At 39.1% G+C, this 17,874-nt stretch overlaps 1 protein-coding gene across 2 annotated transcripts in view; it reads right to left on the bottom strand.

The window, feature by feature from the left end:
* LOC148888619 (neprilysin-like) overlaps window positions 1–7,102 on the bottom strand; it is a 45,034-nt gene extending 37,932 nt beyond the window's left edge. Inside the window, exon 1 of one of the 2 annotated variants that reach the window (XM_089014177.1) lies at window positions 7,020–7,102. Coding sequence is in view for 1 of the 2 variants with exons in the window: in XM_089014176.1 (XP_088870302.1) it covers window positions 6,715–6,757 (43 nt within the window). In the remaining variant the exon portion in view is untranslated. Of the gene's footprint in view, window positions 1–6,714; window positions 6,865–7,019 lie in introns of those variants that run through there. The other variant, XM_089014176.1, reaches the window with a different exon arrangement.
* Window positions 7,103–17,874: the final 10,772 nt, after the last annotated feature.

Raw genomic sequence — 17,874 nt, 5'->3', positions numbered from 1 at the left:
TGCATAAAAGAAAAACAAACCTACAAATGAATTAAAACATCCGCTGCGATCTGCCCCAATGACAAGGAAGAGATGGAGGATGTGGCCCTTCGCTTCTTTTAACTTTATATTATCGTCACGAGGCAAAACATATAACAGTGACAGCCAAACCTCCCGCTGCTGCAATGAAATTGTGCGCATACGCGTGCGTGTGTATGGATGTCGACCTCAGAGCGCATTGTTCCACCTCTCCATCCTGATTCATTGCATGCCAAGAAATGAAATGCAGATGCAATGAAGTTTATACAAACAGAGAAGACCGGGCGAGGGAATGTGCAGAAAAAAAAGACAAGAATGGAGGTGTACAAACCAAGTGGGACACTGACAGGCAACTAAATCATGTTTAAAGGCGACTGCCTCACGCTGAGCTGAGGCATGTAGGGTGTGGGGTCCAGTAAGCCAATCAGAGCATGTCAATTAATGGCCATCACCAAGATTGCAAGTGTGTTTTTACATAGAAATTTTATACATTGGTGCTACCAATGTGAGCACCAGCTAATCGTATGAGAAGCTAGTAGAGTTTCGAATTTCGAAAGACTTTTTTTAGATGAGCTTTCACCACGCGGTGTGTGTGTGTGTGTGTGTGTGTGTGTGTGTGTGTGTGTGTGTGTGTGTGTGGGTGTGCAATATATATATATATATATACAGTAAAGTCTCGTTATATCGATATTCAAGGGAGTCCGAAAAAATATCGATATAACCGGGACTATCGATATATCCGACCCTGTTTGCATGTATTTTTCTCCGTGCGTGCATAGAAATAGTATCGATATAACCGGGACTATCGATATATCCGATATCGATACAACGAGACTTTAATGTATATATACTGTATATATACATATATATATATATATATAAATTTTTTATTGGTGTTTTGCATTTGAATAAAAATATCATACTGCGTGTTTTGGGTATTTTAGATGCTATAAAACGTTTTTCTGGTGTCAGTTAAAAAACAAAAAAGTGACGTTGGTTGTCCTTTAACTAGTCCCCCAAAGTTTCCACACACCTTCCTCCCCATTGGTCTACCTTTTCTATGGCTGTCTCTGCCAAAATATCCAAAGCATAATCACTCTGTGTTTCTCTGGGGACCTCAACAACTCCTTCAAAATGAAAGCCATTATTCATCAGGACACCTGAACCCACCTCAGTTCATACCCACAAAACATCGTCAGTTTTACAGACCACATCCACGCGAGCCATCAACATGTCATCCACTTAATTGAGGTGTTCTAATAAGCGCAGGAATGTGCTCTACTTGAACTTAAAATGTTCCGTGGGACATGCGTCCGGTTGCCGCTGGTGACGAATATGAATCACATCAGCCATCAAACGCACATGAGAACATTTCAGGAAGTTTAGTCATGTGATGTTTGTCGCATTAGCAGAGTTAGATAATAATAATAATAATAATAATAATAATAATAATAATAATAATAATAATAATAATAATAATAATACATTTCATTTATAAGCGCCTTTCAAAACTCTCAAGGTCACTTTACAGTCACAGGATAAGTGTTTCTGTGGGGCTCACCCACAGAAACAAAAAGAAAATCATAATAATAATAATAATAATAATAATAATAATAATAATAATAATAACTCTCATAAGAACTTTTTTTTTGATGAAAGAAGAGAGTTCAATGTTTCTTACGCTGCATTGTATGTTCATGCAGTCCTATAACTCAATATTTTGTGGGTCCTGGAATTTGAGTGACAATGACAAAAAATGCTGGCACTGGATGGACACATTTTTTCACATCGTCTGGCAGTGAATGAGTTAAGGACGAAATTGATCTCTATATTTACAGCTTTTGAGCAATGATATTTAAAATCAAACCAGGCAACAAAACTGAAATCACTTGACTTTAACAGGAATGGGATGGTATGTCACTAATCACATCGTTACATGGAGTTGTAAAAAGTCAGAATAATATCACCTGCACTATCTGCCCCACCTCTCTGTCTATCAAGGTACCCAGTACATACCCTAAAATATGTATATCAGTGATTTTCGGTTAGCTGAGACTGTTTTGTAGATGGTGCATAGCGTACTCGAGCGTTCTGCTCTCCAAGGGCCCTGACATTAACGCAAATGTAAATGAAATGTAAATTTCTCCACTGTGAGACCAATAAAGGCTAATCCAATGCAATCCATTCCAAATGAGAAATGCCAAGATTGTCCAGAAAAAGCTCCATCCCCCAACAGCGCAAACGGACCCAGTAGCCAAAATGGAACTGTATAGTGCCACTTAGCAGTTTTTTTGACGACGATACTAGTGCAGCGTGTTCTACCGGAAACAAATTCCTTGTGTGTTCTACATACTTGGCAATAAAGATGATTCTGATTCTAATTACACTTAAAGGACAAGCGACGTCACTTTTTTGTTTTTTAACTGACATCAGAAAAACGTTTCATAGCATCTAAAATACCCAAAACATGCAGTATGATATTGTTATTCAAATGATAAACACCAATAAAAATGACTTAGTGTCCAAAATCTGCAAAGAATTGAGCTGCGAATTGGGCATTTTCAGAAAGTCCCGCCCCCAGTTCGTGACGTCACGCCAAGATGTCTTGCATTGCTAGTGAATCAAAACAATGGCTTCAGATTCGGAGAATATGCTTTCTTGTGACACATCCAGTTATGAATAGGATTCAAATAGTTCTGAAGAGGAAAGCATACATGTTTGCAATCGATTAAAGAATTATATGTGCGATTTTGAGGCAACATTGGGGGAAAATCTCTCACCCAAAAAAAAGAGGGACAAAAGGACGTCCTCCAGTGGCCACCTCCGCTTCCACAGGCTGATAAATTCCTTATATGGAGCTTGGATGCTCTCTTCTGGCGGCTTTTGGGTGCAACACGGTTCTCAGACTAAACATGTACAGCAAAATACATTGACGTGATGGAAGGACTGCTACAATTTGTCTTTTTTCGGTCAGGGGCGTTCCTTTCGTGACGTCACATACGGACTCGTCACCAACTGAAAAACAAGACTTCCTGAATATTCAGAGCGAACATAAAACATAAAATATAGCTATATGCCGTGGAATCTTTGTAAAATACACTCAGTCGAAGTCATTTAAAGCCATTTTACAAATTATGGACACAACTTGTCTGGAGACGTCGGTTGTCCTTTAAATTCCAAATGTAAAATCTAAGAAAATATAAACAGACACAAAATACTACTCATGGATACAGTTAGACTGCGCTTTGAGTTTGATTTTAGCTGCACGAAAATAGGGCTCAGAAGGTCAATGTTGCTGATATGTTAACGTACGGTAAAAAAAAAATCTTTTGTTATTTTTATTGATTTCTTTTTTAATTGGGCTACCTGCCTTGGCTTCCTTCTTCAAGGTAATTCCCGAGACTAGCTATTCCCTTTCAACTCTCAATGTGGCCGGACGCTTCTCCAGCAACACACTTTGAAAAAAAATGTGTGGAGGGAATTATTGGGACAAAAACTCAATGTAAATATTACACCATTACACCTTTCCAATTTAAACCCTGCACGATCCCGCTAAGGCACCGTAGTGTTAATTTGTGGAGAAACAAATATCAAATATGACATTATAATATGACAAAAAGGCATTTGCTGAAATGACAACCGACACCTCCGGACTAGTTGTGTCCGTAATTTGTAAAATCACTTCAAATGACTTCGACTGAGCGTATTTTACAAAGATTCTACCGCATGTACCTATATTTTACGTTTTAAGACTTGCGCTGAATATTCAGGAAGTCTTGTTTTCGAGTTGATGACGATCCCCTAAGTGGCGTCACGTCACGGAAGGAACGCCCCTGACCGAAAAAAGCGGCACACAATGCATTTTGGGTACTTTGTTTGGTCTGAAAACTTTGTGTTGATCCGTGCTGATGGCGAAATTTGAAGGAAAACACATAAATACCGCAACGGTGAATCGTTGTGTGTTTCATCAAGACTACTATTTTATAGTAGTTGACACAAATTCCCAGCAGACAAATCAGCCCATTTCCAACGGAGCTTGGGCGCCATCTTGTGCATTTTCAGGGACGCTACATTGGAGTCCTGACGGCTCGAATTGATACCGGAGGACTTCTTTAATCGATTGCAAACATTTATGCTTTCCTCTTCAGAACTATTTGAATCATATTCATAACTGGATGAGTAACAAGAAAGCATCTTCTCCGAATCTGAAGCCATTGGTTTTATTCAAAAGCAAGGCAAGATGTCCTGGCGTGATGCCACGAACAAGGGGGCGGGACACTTTAAGTCATTTTATTGGTGTTTTGCATTTGACTAAAAATATCAGCCTGCGTGTTTTGGGTATTTTAGATGCTATAAAACATTTTTCTGATGTCAGTTAGGAAACAAAAAAAATGGTGTCGGTTCTCCTTTAAAATATAGTTTCGTTCTATAAGTGCAATGTCCCATTATCTTTGTTAAAAAAAAGAGGAAAACAATCACACTATGTGGGAGTGGTGATGGGGGGCATGTAAATGAACTGTTATCATGCCTGACAACATCTCATTCACACCTCCAGGGCACAGGTGTATGACAGAGTGAAAATCCATGCTGAAAGTGTGCACACACACCCAGACACACATACTTTTGCATTTCCACAAAGAAGTGTAGTTATATGGGGGAGGGAGGTAAAATGTAGGCATACTGGACTCTATTTATTTATTTTCCCATAAAAATGTGGTGTGATTTGTCAAGGAAAAAGCAAGCTGCCATTTACAGATGCCATTGAGAAGCCTACTTGATGGCAGTGTCACGTTCATTTGTGTGAAGGAAAACTCACACTTTAGTCGGATACCTTTGTCAGAGCACGGACACACCCTAAGAGTGTGCGCGGCGGGAACCGAAGCTGTAGCGTTTAAGAGATACCTACTGCCTCGTTTTTACAAGTAATTTCCACTAGAATGGCACTTCTGTGGCCCTATAAAACTTTTAAGATATCTTTGCGGCCCCCTTATACTTTCAATGTTGTGCACCCTACGAGGGCACTGAAATGTTAATTTTATGAGAAAAAGACACTATGGGATTGTTTTAATTTTTATGTATTTATTTTTGCCGTATTTTTATTTTTGTATTTTTTTTTTTTGCTGTGACACTTTTAATGTTCGATATTTGTGCACACCCCAGAGTGCACAGCAGTTTGGGTATTTTCACTGCCTCCTCACTGCAATGGCAGCTTTGGTGTTTTATAAAACAATATATAAAGTATATCTAAATAAAATATGTAAAATAAATAAATATATCAGTCAAACATTGAACTATACATTAAATTTGACATTTCATGAAACTTGAACAAATAAAAATAAAAAATATAAAATTTTGTTAAGAAATTCATAGCTCATTTTCATTAAAATTGTATCAATTTCATGAATAATAAGCCTATAAGCATATAGACAAACAACCATCACACTGACATAAAAACAATTAAAATACGTCACTGACACCACTAAGCGTGGTTTTGCAATGTAGTACCAAGCAGAGATCTTGCAGTCCCCCCAAAAAAATCATACAATTTTGGGTGACGATAAAGCACTGGCCATGGCCTCTGGAATTTTTTTTCTTTTCCACAAGGGGGCAGCATTTCCCTTTTTTCCATGTTTGCGCTTTGTTCCAGCTTCAGCTGTTTTTAAAGTGCTATATAAACCAAAATGGTTGTATTGCATTGTATTTTGGACAGCCACCCCCATTTCAAGCTCATATAGCTCCACACCCATAACATTTAAGAAGTAACTCTTTTTATCCTGATGAAACAAGAGAGTCTAAGATTTCTTACGCTGCATTTGATGTTTATGTCATCCGAAAACTCAATATTCAGTGGGTCCTAGGAATCAAGTGACAATGACAAAAACCCTGGCACTGGAGTGGACACATTTTTGCACGTCTGGCAGTGAATGAGTTAAAAGTCTATTTAACCCTTATATTCCGTTGAAAAAAAATCATGTTGATTATGTTGTGGGTAATTTTTAACGGTGTGTAAAAATCCACACAAAACAGTCAAATAATAGGTGACATCAGCAAAAACTGTGATGTTATAAACATATTTGAAAAGAGAAATAACATATTTTCTATCCCATTGGGATATTTTAAAACTGTTTTGAAGAAAGGAAAACGAAAGGATATCCAGTGCTTTCGTCAACACAAAAATAGAAATGGGTAAAATTGACCCCTTAACATAATATGAGGGTAAAAATGAAAATGATCAGTGGGATGGATTAAAGTGCAAATCAGGCTGCATTTTGCCCACGGGCCACATTTTGGTCACACTCATGTCCCATTGTAACAAACAGCTCTTCCGTCTAATGAAACTTTCAATATGCCCGCGATTTTTGACTTAATACCACATGGGGAAAAAAATAGAGCGGCCCATACCCAATTTGAAATTTCCAGCAAGCTTGAAATAACCAAGATGAAAAGTTTGTGCATGCGCAGGGAGACTCGCTTATGCAAATCAAAATACAAGCCCACATCAAGTGGAGTGGTTCAAAACCACTCAGCTGGCGCACAGATGGTGACACTCCTGTTGCACGTCGTCAACTCCAGTGTGGCTTTTTTTTTTTTTTTTTGCATGAATCAACCGGTGCACACATGCCGCCTTGTGTCACGCAACGCGCACGACAATACCCCCCTAACGCAAAAATAATCGTCGGCGGTGGCATAACTTACCGGACGTGTCGGGGAATTTTGCGGCAATGCTATAAACTGGCATCCCATCCACTCGTTAACCATCCATCAAAAAAAAAATACACTCGGGAGGAGGAGGCGCAAAGTGCAGTTCCTCTCGTCTCAGTCTGGAAAGCTCCACAAAGCGCAAAATCCCGCCTCTCTTGCTTTCCTTCCTTCGCGCGCACCCCCCCCCCCCCCGCCCAAACACACACACATACACACACGAACGCTCAAATTCCCCCCTACCTTACAAGTACGTCATGCAACCGTTCCAGCAAAAAGTGGGTGCATCACCGAATACGTACATAGAAATGATCCATCAGGCTCTCGCGCATGCGGTGCAAGTGGTCAGGTGTGAGGTGCACATGCCGCCGTGCTCCACTTTGAAGCCCATTGCCCCTCCCGGAACTGGTGAAGCGCTCAAAGGCTGGGAAGTACGGGGGAACCGATTTAGTCAACAAAAGGGACGAAATGCGTGGAACGCTGTACTGCCAAATCAGGACAATTAATATGCGAAAAGAAAAGTACTTTACACAGTTTCACACAGTCGGTCGGACAGCGTCTCAGTGATTTGTACATTTGCTTTCTCATCCTATCTATCTATCTATCTATCTATCTATCTATCTATCTATCTATCTATCTATCTATCTATCTATCTATCTATCTATCTATCTATCTATCTATCTATCTATCTATCTATCTATCTATCTATCGATCGTATAAAGCGCACCCCGATTTTCTTCAAAAGATAACAGAGAAGACAAATTGATGATATCCAAAACAAACTTTTCGAAACAAGATCTGTTCCTGATCAACTGTGTTGGGATCTGGCTCACTTCTACCTCCATTGACGGAAATACCGAACTTCTCAAGCGGGCTTTTGAGTGAAGCCGTCAAAACTTTATTGACAGAGAAAAATAAAATGCAACATTGTTTCAATGGGAAGAAAACAATACAGTAACAAGCATAGCAAATTTTGAGTTTTGGATGAGGAAGTATATGGTTCACCTTTTCGACTTACTATACTTCACTTTTAATGAACTTCTGTTTACATGCAGTGTGGTGTCACTTAAAGGACAACCGACACCGTTTTTTGTTTCCTAACTGACATCAGAAAAACGTTTTATAGCATCTAAAATACCCAAAACACGCAGGCTGATATTTTTAGTCAAATGCAAAAACACCAATAAAAATGACTCAAAGTGTCCCAAAACTACTTCAAAATGACCACGGAAATGCAGAGTTTCAGAAGGTCCCGCCCCCTTGTTCGGTATGTCACGCCAAGACGTCTTGCCTTGCTCTAGAATCAAAACAATGGCTTCAGATTCGGAGAAGATGCTTTCTTGTTACTCATCCAGTTATGAATGTGATTCAAATAGTTCTGGAGAGGAAAGCATAAATATTTGCAATCGATTAAAGAATTTATTCTGTGTCATTTTGAGACGTCAGGACTGATGTGTAGCACCTAGAACATGCAGAAGATGGCGCCCAAGCTCCGTTGGAAATGGGCTGATTTGTCTGCTGGGAATATGTGTCAACTAGTATAAAATAGTAGTCTTGATGAAACACACCGATTCACCATTGCGTTTTTTATGTGTTTTCCTTCTAATTTCGCAATCAACACGAAGTTTTCAGACCAAACAAAGTACCGCAAAATGCATTGTGTGTCCTTTCTCGGTCAAGGGCGTTCCTTCCGTGACGTCAGGAATCATCACCAACTCAAAAACAAGACTTCCTGAATATTCAGTGCGAGTCTTAAAACGTAAAATATAGCTATATGCCGCGGAATCTTTGTAAAATCCGCTCAGTAGACGTCATTTGAAGTGATTTTACAAATTATGGACACAATTCGTCCGGAGGCGTCGGTTGTTCTATAAAACATTTCCTCCATTCGTGTTTCATTCAACACTTTGAGCCTGGAATGACTGAATGGGGTTAACACATGCTCGTTTTGTGTAATGTTACCTTTTTTTAAGTACACCAAGATAGTAACTGCATTCCATTTGTTCTGTTTACAGGTTTAATCCCCATGTGGTCTTTGCTTTCCAGTCCTATTAACTAAGGTCAACCAGAGGACAGCAGCGCAATTAACTGCAAATCATGACTGACTCGGCCTTTTCTTCTCCCCAAAAAAAGAGAACGTTAGTAAGTTGGGTCACCCGCTGTGGCCGTCACCACACAGTCACATGACAAGCATGTTATGTTGTAATTGGGGTAAAATAATTCAGTTTTTTCCTCAAAATGGGGCTTTCGCTTTGTCAATCCTCCCTGAGAAAAACGTAGCGTTTACGCAAGCCTCATCTTGCGTCAGACCAGTCCCCACAGTTTCCATTTTATTGCTTCTAAAGTACTGTATACACATAATCACACCCTCTCTCACTTCTCTTTTTCATCAAACACGCACACACACATACATACATAAAATTTCCATGCATGTGCTAAGCGTGTGATAAAGTCTGCGAACTGACAGCTTTTAAAGGAGTTGAACGCGCCAAGGCGTGAAAATGGGTTCACGTGAGACAGCTGCGCGAAGCCTACGATCAAACCCGTCCTTTTACCGCAGCGTGACATCAATTAAAGCCCTCGCCGCCCCTGTCACGGTTGGTCATTTGAGCTCTGTTCTCTTACCTATTATCACCTGGCAGTTGCGTTTGGCCCATAAATGGACCAAACACAACTGACATCCTTCCATGCATCCATCCATCTATCCATCCATCCATCGACTTACCCCACCCAAAAAACCCACCTAACCGACCCATCGATCCATCCATCCAACCCATTCAAACGTCAAACCATCCATCCATCAAACCACCATCCACACATCCATCATTCACCCACCCACCCATCAATCCATCCACCCACTCATTGAACCATCCATCCAAATCCGTACACCCACTCACCCATCTATTCACCCATCCAACCCATCCATCGAACCATCCACCCACCCACCCATCCATCCATCCATTCACCCACCCACCCAAAATTAGAAATTAGAAGGAAAACACATAAATAACACGATGGTGAATCGTTGTGTGTTGCACCACGACTACTATTTGATACTAGTTGACACAAATTCCCAGCAGACAAATCAGCCCATTTCCAATGAAGCTTGGGCGCCATCTTGTGCATTTTCTGGGACGCTACATTGGAGTCCTGACGGCTCGAATTGATCTGAAAGGACTTCTTTAATCGATTGCAAACATTTATGCTTTCCTCTTCAGAACTATTTGAATCATATTCATAACTGGATGAGTAACAATGAAGCATCTTCTCCAAATCTGAAGCCATTGTTTTGATTCTAGAGCAAGGAAAAATCATCCTGGTGTGACGTCACGAACAAGGGGGCGGGACCTTCTGAAACTCGCCATTTCCGAGGTCATTTTGAAGTAGTTTTGGGACACTTGAACTCATTTTTATTGGTGTTTTGCATTTGACTAAAAATATCAGCCTGCGTGTTTTGGATATTTTAGATAAAACGTTTTTCTGATGTCAGTTAGGAAACAAAAAAAAATGGTGTCGGTTGTCCTTTAAATTCCATTCTGGTCTAGACCGTTTCACATTTTAACATTCCACTTCTTTTTTACTTTCCACAACAGCAGAACTATGTGACGTGAGCGTGCCGTTGGTGAGGTTTGAGCGTGTTTGCTTGGATCAGGTTCACTCCAGTGGTTTGTTTTATCAGCCCCTTCTCACTGGGGAAAAGCATCAGGGGAGAGGTTCCGCTATCAGCAACAGATGGGCTGCCTGGTTTTGACGTTTAATGAGCTTGATTCTGTCACTCACAGAGAGGAACTTTGAGCTTGCGCTTCGTGCTGGTCTTGAGGCTGCAAGACATATAGAAGATAGAGGCGAGCAAGAAATGCTTCCAAGTGCCAAAAAATCCTCTGTAATTCCCTGACGGATATAAGACACTTCACTCAATCTATATATATATGATTGTCAAGAGAGACTCCATTTTAATCCCTTTCCCATACTTGCTCTTCCGCTATGAGACAGTAGTGCAGCAATCTGGAGGCGGACGATAGTCGGCTCAGAATGTAAAGTCATGATCACCCCTCCCCCCCCACCGCTCACCCCCGTCCTCAAAATATATAGACCTGTGCATCCGTGCGTGTTATAACAGGCTATCGTGGAAAGATTAGACTTACCTTGATCGTTCTTTTGGTTCCTGCGCTGATGAAACCTCAGCGTCTGGTTTGACTTTCGAAATTCTTTTTGAACAGCGTTTATTACAAAAGATGGAGGGAAGGAGAACAGGTGTTTGAATTTCACACCCTCATTCTGTCTTTCGCTATGATCTGCTGCTTCTTGCTCTTGTTTTACCAAATGGAAAATGCCACATGAGCCATTTATGCACCTAATCAAGTTCAAAGATTTGGGCACCTGCTTAACCGGTAGCTCATTTTTTCGCAGAGCGCCGATGTGTATGTGGAACTGTCGCAGCTTGGAATTGAGGCGGATTTACACAGGACAGGACATGTGAGACAATGTCTTTTTGTCAATGGATGCTATAGCTTTGTGTTTGCCTTCAACATTTGCCAGATCCACTGGTAAAAATGACGCTTTTATCGTCTCCTCTTTCATGTAGAAATGCTTTATAAAACAAAGAGGGTGCAGAAAGTGCTGAAGATTGAATGACTGTGTCTTTGTGTTGAGTGGCTTCCTTTCCAGCAGGTCCTGTATTTTGATTTCTACTTCTTCCTTTCCTTTTCCTTCCATAACTTTGCTGCTGTGTAATGACGATTAAAGGCTAATCCAATCCAATCTTTTCCAAACGCAAAGGCAACCTTCACACTAGTACAAACTATTACGAGTGTTTCTCCCAGTTCCTGCCAAGGTCACGAAGGTTTTGTCACATGATTTTTGGCCCTTCAACACCAGGCAGTGTCAACACTCAGGAATTCCTACACACTCTGTTCTGATAAGACACAGACGAACCTCCAGATAGACTTGTACTCTGTGTAGGCGCTTTTTCACCGTCAATCTGTAGATTGCACTTCAACGCTCTATTATTATAATATAATATAATATAATATAATATAATATAATATAATATAATATAATATAATATAATATAATATAATATAGGCAAGGTAATAAAAAATAATAATAATACAATTATTATTATTATTGTAATGAAAATTATAATGACAATTATAATGAAAATTACCTCAAAATAATTTAAAAAAAAATTACCTCAAATAAAACAATAAAATAACAATAATACTGATAATTGTAATAACAATTATATAATAATAACAATAACATAACAATAATGATAATGATAACAAGGATAATAATAATAACAATAATTATGATAATATAACAATAAAAATAATACTGATAATAATAATAATGATAATGATAATAATAGTGATGATAATAAGATAATAATAATAAATAATAATAATAATAATAATAATAATAATAATAATAATAATAATAATTATAATAACCGGGAAAAATATATTTCTGTCAGAGGTGTTGCTTTTACCATGATGACAATTCCTCACATGTTCCTTCTTTTCTTAGTGAATAATACATGAAGCTTAATGTCAAAATTCAGACGTGGTAGATGGCTGTCTGCAAAGGTGGAGAGGGCAATCCGACATCACTTTCAACATGATACAGAATGGGAGCGTGTGATGTTGAGTCATGGAAGCCCAGCGACATTTACTCTTTGCTTTCTAACCCGCCAGTGGTGAAACACACTTGCTATTTATAGTGAAGTTCAAAAGGAGGGAAGACTTCTTTTTAAAGGGAGCCAAACTACGCATTTCACAACCAGTTCGATGGGACCATTCAAAACACACCAGACGAGGTTTGAAGAGATGTTGCATGTCAGACGCTCTTTGTGTGTGTGTGTGTGTGTGTGTGTGTGTGTGTGTGTGTGCGTGTGTATGTGTGTGTGTGCGCGTGCGCGTGCGTGTGTGTGTGTGTGTGTGTGTGTGTGTGACTAGTCTTGTGAGGACCACTAACATTTTATAGTATAAAATAGTATAACATTTATACCATACGTAGTGAGGACATTTTCGACAGGTGAGGCCCTTTTGGCCGGTCAAAGTTCAAAGGCAGGGTGTAGACTGCAAGGTTAAAATTCCCATCAATCAGGCGCCACAAAAAACCCGCACAAGACATCTGTACACTTGATGCAATTATAATACCATCGCACATTTATGATACATAAAATAACAATAATAATAATTTTGTGTAGTTTTAAGGCTTAGAAAATTAGAAAGTAGAAAAGTATGTTTTATGGGGACCTGGGAACGGATTATTCTCATTTTAATGGTTTCCTATGGGAAATATTTTTTTTGGGATACACACTTTTCGCCTTACACACTGCCTGGGAACCAATTAAGTTTGTAAGCCAAGTTATCACTGTATAATGTATGATTTAAAATACATAAGGTTAAAGTATATACATTACATGTATGTGTGTGAGAGAAAGTGTGTCTTTCTATTCATTCAAAGAAAGCCAAGATCTTTGTCCTCTGGTTGTGTGATCCTCTCATATCAGCCACCACATGGAAAGACCCGTCATGTGTGCCTCACACCGGTTTATAAAAGTATGTGCAAGAAAGAGAAAAACGACATGGCTTTGAGGCCTGTGTGTGTGTGTGTGTGTGTGTATGACTTGTGAGCACCACTAACATTTTATACCATATGTAGTGAGGATATTTTTGACAGGTGAGGACCTTTTGGCTGGTCCTCACAAGTTTTTCATTGTAAAGGCTTCGAGAGGGTCTATATAATCATCTGTTAAATTTTCAGAGAGGTCCTCACAAATTCACCCAAAATGTTTTTTTGGCGTGTATTTTAATTTCACTTGGATACACACACGTTTTACTCACTGTGTGTGTTTATATATGTGTGTGTGTGTGTGTGTGTGCTTAATGAGAGGAGAAAGTTCATACCACAAAAAGTAAAACGATATTTTAACCAAATTCACAGCAGGGGTGAGGACTTTGAATGTACCCATTCAGAAACCTCACTCCTGCTGTAATTTCAGTTTCAAGTCCACTTTTTTATTTCTTTGTTTTTAAAGAAGTTGAAGTGGGAAATGGGGCGACATTTAGTGTTCAAATGTAACACTAGTTCTTCTCTAAACTTATCAGCAACGCTGGTCCTCACTCCTTATCTGGAGTTATCTGGACCTCACAAAACCATTGAAACAGCTATGTGTGTGTGTGTGCGTATGTGTGTTTGTGTGTATACAAATACATACATACATGTTGTCAAATGACCTAATCTTGACTTTCTTCTTCTAACAAGTGTGACAATTTACCCCAAAATGGTGCCAGCATTAAAAAGGACAATTTCTATCAGCCTCGGTTAGCTTGGTCCACAGAGAAGCATTTAAATGAGCCCGGGAGGAGTACTAATGGGGCCTTAATGAAAACCTGAACATCCCCTCCTTGCTCATTAAAGCGCACACACGCAGGCACACGCGCGCACACACACACACACACACACACACACACGTACACACACATACGCGCACACACACACGATTATCTAGAAACATACACAAGCACAGCCAATGTGTTTGTCGGGTAAGCTGTTTTATGCTCGCCTTTCATCACCTCCACTTTAGCACATTCTGTCACAGGCTAGCAAGCATCCAACTGAGGCGGTCGCTATGGCAACTTGTTAAAAAGCATCCATGGCTGCAATCAACTTTGATGTGGATACGATTCCAACCAAGGGTCATTTGTTGTGCTATTTTTGGAACTGATTTAGGAACTGATCATACTACCTGTGTGCATTATATCGACGCTGGCTGTTCATTAAAATATATACACACATGCACAGATATACTGCGCATATATATATATATGCGTGTGTGTGTGTGATAGATAGATAGATAGGTAGGTAGGTAGGTAGGTAGGTAGGTAGGTAGATAGATAGATAGATAGATAGATAGATAGATAGATAGATAGATAGATAGATAGATAGATAGATAGATAGATAGATAGATAGATAGATAGATAGATAGATAGATAGATAGATAGATAGATAGATAGATAGATAGATAGATAGATAGATAGATAGATGCTGTAATTTGGGAATTCCTCCATTACTCGTGCATTTGTCTGCCCACTCACTGGCCATTTCATTAGGTGCACTTGGACAGACTAATATGATTCACTAGCAGAGATGCATGAAAAATATGAAGGTAAATATATAATATATTAATATATCCTATTTTAATTGACACTGGCAGACAGAAATCTGTTTTGGAACTTGCAGTTGAACTTATATTTCAGAAAGCATAAAGATTATAAGGCAGTGTGTGATGTGTCACTGTCCGTCTATGTATTTTGCTCCACCATTTGTGTCTTGAAGCATGATAATACAATCACACCAGAGCTTTTCTTACCAGGCTATTGCAATTTCCTTGTTGTTACCCTTTCAGAAACAAATGATGGAAAAACACATATACTGTAGAATAAAACTCATAGTTTGCTAAGTTTTAGCCGCAACTATGACGTTTGCTACTGTTAAGCTACGATCACTTTACTGAGGCAAAGATCTGTCACTGTCTTAAAAGGTGAATGTGTATTGTGTAATTCTCATTGTTTTACTTATGTTCAACTGGGAGGGGCAGTCAACAACTTGAAGCCTCTTTTTAAACATTCTTTTACCTTCTGTTCAGGGAACTAATTTACAACATGACAAACGATATCGTTATTTGGTGACTATTTACAAGCTGTTGTTTTGGTTAGCAATAGTTGAAAGTTGAAACCACAGCCACAAACTCCTAAATCTCATCATTTGAACAATAGCGCCACTGAACAGACAACTGAAAAAAAACACTTGTTTTAATGATGACAAAACAATACATATTGATTTATACGTATAGCGCTTTAACGACAGCTGAAGCTACAACAAAGCGCTTAACATGGACAGGTATCATCTACAGGAAATAAACCCGTCACAATGAATCATATGAAAAATGAAATAATGAAGAATAAACCGTTTTTCTACTGATATTGTGATGCACAACAGACAGATGTTGATTGTTTTTCTGACCACACTCAGCGTTTGTCATCATTTTACCGCGGAAAATAAATATTCCACTTGTCTTCGTAGTTCTACTTTGATGAGCCTTCTGCTTGGCCTCCTCCTTTCTTCCCTGGGGGAATTGATTCCATTATGCCGGGCGAGTCGAAGGAATTCATCGAGATGATTAGTGTGACGCAGCTTGTGGCGATGAAGGATCACATTACCCAGATGGAGGTGAGAACCCACCTCCCCCCACACGCACACCATCACCACGACCAAAACCTTGTACTAATTCGCCACATATCGTCACATGCTGTTAATTGTTCCTCACATTGAAGTACAGCTGTGAGACCGCTGGAGGGTTTCATCTCTTTCCGCATTCCCTAACATATTTTGGCATTTTAATTTTGAGTCATTGGAAGCAGAAATTTGGATTATGGTCAATTAACGAGAACACCATCGGGTTTGAGGCTCGCTTGCAATTATCCCGCAGTACAACACTGCCATCTAACGGTAAATATGTATCATTGCATGCTCAACTTTATCCACGTAAAATGGCGATAAAAATACGATGATAATATTGTTGTCCACTTTTATTGGAAATCTTAATTCTCCAGATACTTAATTTTTTTACACCGTTTTTCAATCTACCATTAAAATGCAGTTTTGATACTACTTTTATATTCCGAAATTGTAGGACAAGGCCTCGTTAGTCATTCATGTTGTAAATTTGCTTGAGTTAGACTGAGAAAAATTAAACTTTGGATGGTCTAACTTAAACTGTGATGCACCGTCAAGGCCTGCAAAGCCTTCTCTGTCGGCCTAATCATCTTATCTTTTTGTATAATAAATGTGCTATGGTGTTATAATTAAAGAAATAAACTGTAATGTATAATAAAGTCATTTTATTTACCTTTGTGGTGGTCGTTGATGGCTTGATGGAATGGAGTGGCCGGTTTCCTCAGCATTAAACACTTGATGAGGAACGTAGCCTTCTTCTTTCACAATCTTGAGCACCCTTGTGGGTGCTTTCTCTGTGATAATTTTATCTAGTTCCTCATCAATTGTGTTCTGTTTAGCTTGGTTGATAGCTTTTTGCATCAAGTGTACAGATGGCTTGTGCGGGTTGTTTGTGGAGCCTGATTGATGGGATATTTTAACCTTGCAGTCTACACTCTGCCTTTGAACTATTAAAGTTGAAACTCTCTCACTGTGGTCTGCCTGTCTCTTTAATTTTAGTTTAGTTTAAACCACTTCCCCTCACTGCTGCGCACACCCACACTCATGCACAAAAACACTAACTAGGTCACTTTGCAGTGTAACTCTGGGCTAAACCGGGTACGTGCGCTTGCATGTGTTCGTGTGTATACCCACGAGAGTTGCATTTTGTCCTCTAATGTTCCCCGCTGCATCCCCGTGGCTCCTGGGAGAGCAGAGAAAGTCATTAGGCCGCCTCAAAGTCACTTAGCCCAAACTCAATTAGCCGACCACAAGTCAGAGATGTTTACACTCATGTGCACGTCTCCTGTGAGGATCCTTGTTGCATTGTATCCTTTTTGGGACCTTTTTAATCCATTTAGCATGTTTTAGTTATCTGTTAGCTATATAGCTATCTAACTAGCTAATTAGCAATCTTGATAGCTATCTATTAGCTATCTATTAGCTGTCTTTTAGTGATCTATTATATACAGTATATACCTAGGTAGCTATCGCGATAGCTACCTATTAACTAGCTTTCTCTCTATTTGAGTTAAATCCGGGCTGAGTGAACGCTGGCGCGTGTGGCTGCCGCTGCTCACCAACAGACAAACATATCCTGTGACTGTAAAGTGACCTTGAGTTTTGAAAGGTGCTTATAAATAAAATGCATTATGATGATGATGATGATGATGATGATGATTATTATTATTATTATTATTATTATTATTATTATTATTATTATTATTATTATTATTATTATTATTATTATTGTAGCGGCCACAGTGACATCATTGAAGTGAGGTTGTAGATTTTATAATGATGAAAAAAAAAACGAAATATTTATGAGAATCAAATAATGTGGATGCCCATGATCTTTGTGAGCCAAACATCCACTATGTTTAGTCCTTCGTTGTTGAAAATCCTTGAAAAGCTCAACGAGGTAATAAACAA

Source organism: Hippocampus bargibanti, linkage group LG14 (genome assembly GCF_051943395.1).
Source record: "Hippocampus bargibanti isolate YZ-2025 linkage group LG14, ASM5194339v1, whole genome shotgun sequence".
In the NCBI taxonomy this organism is placed as follows: Eukaryota; Metazoa; Chordata; class Actinopteri; order Syngnathiformes; family Syngnathidae; genus Hippocampus; species Hippocampus bargibanti.
The sequence above is the reverse complement of the archived record's forward strand: the minus strand, read 5'-3'. Positions and strand labels throughout refer to the sequence as shown.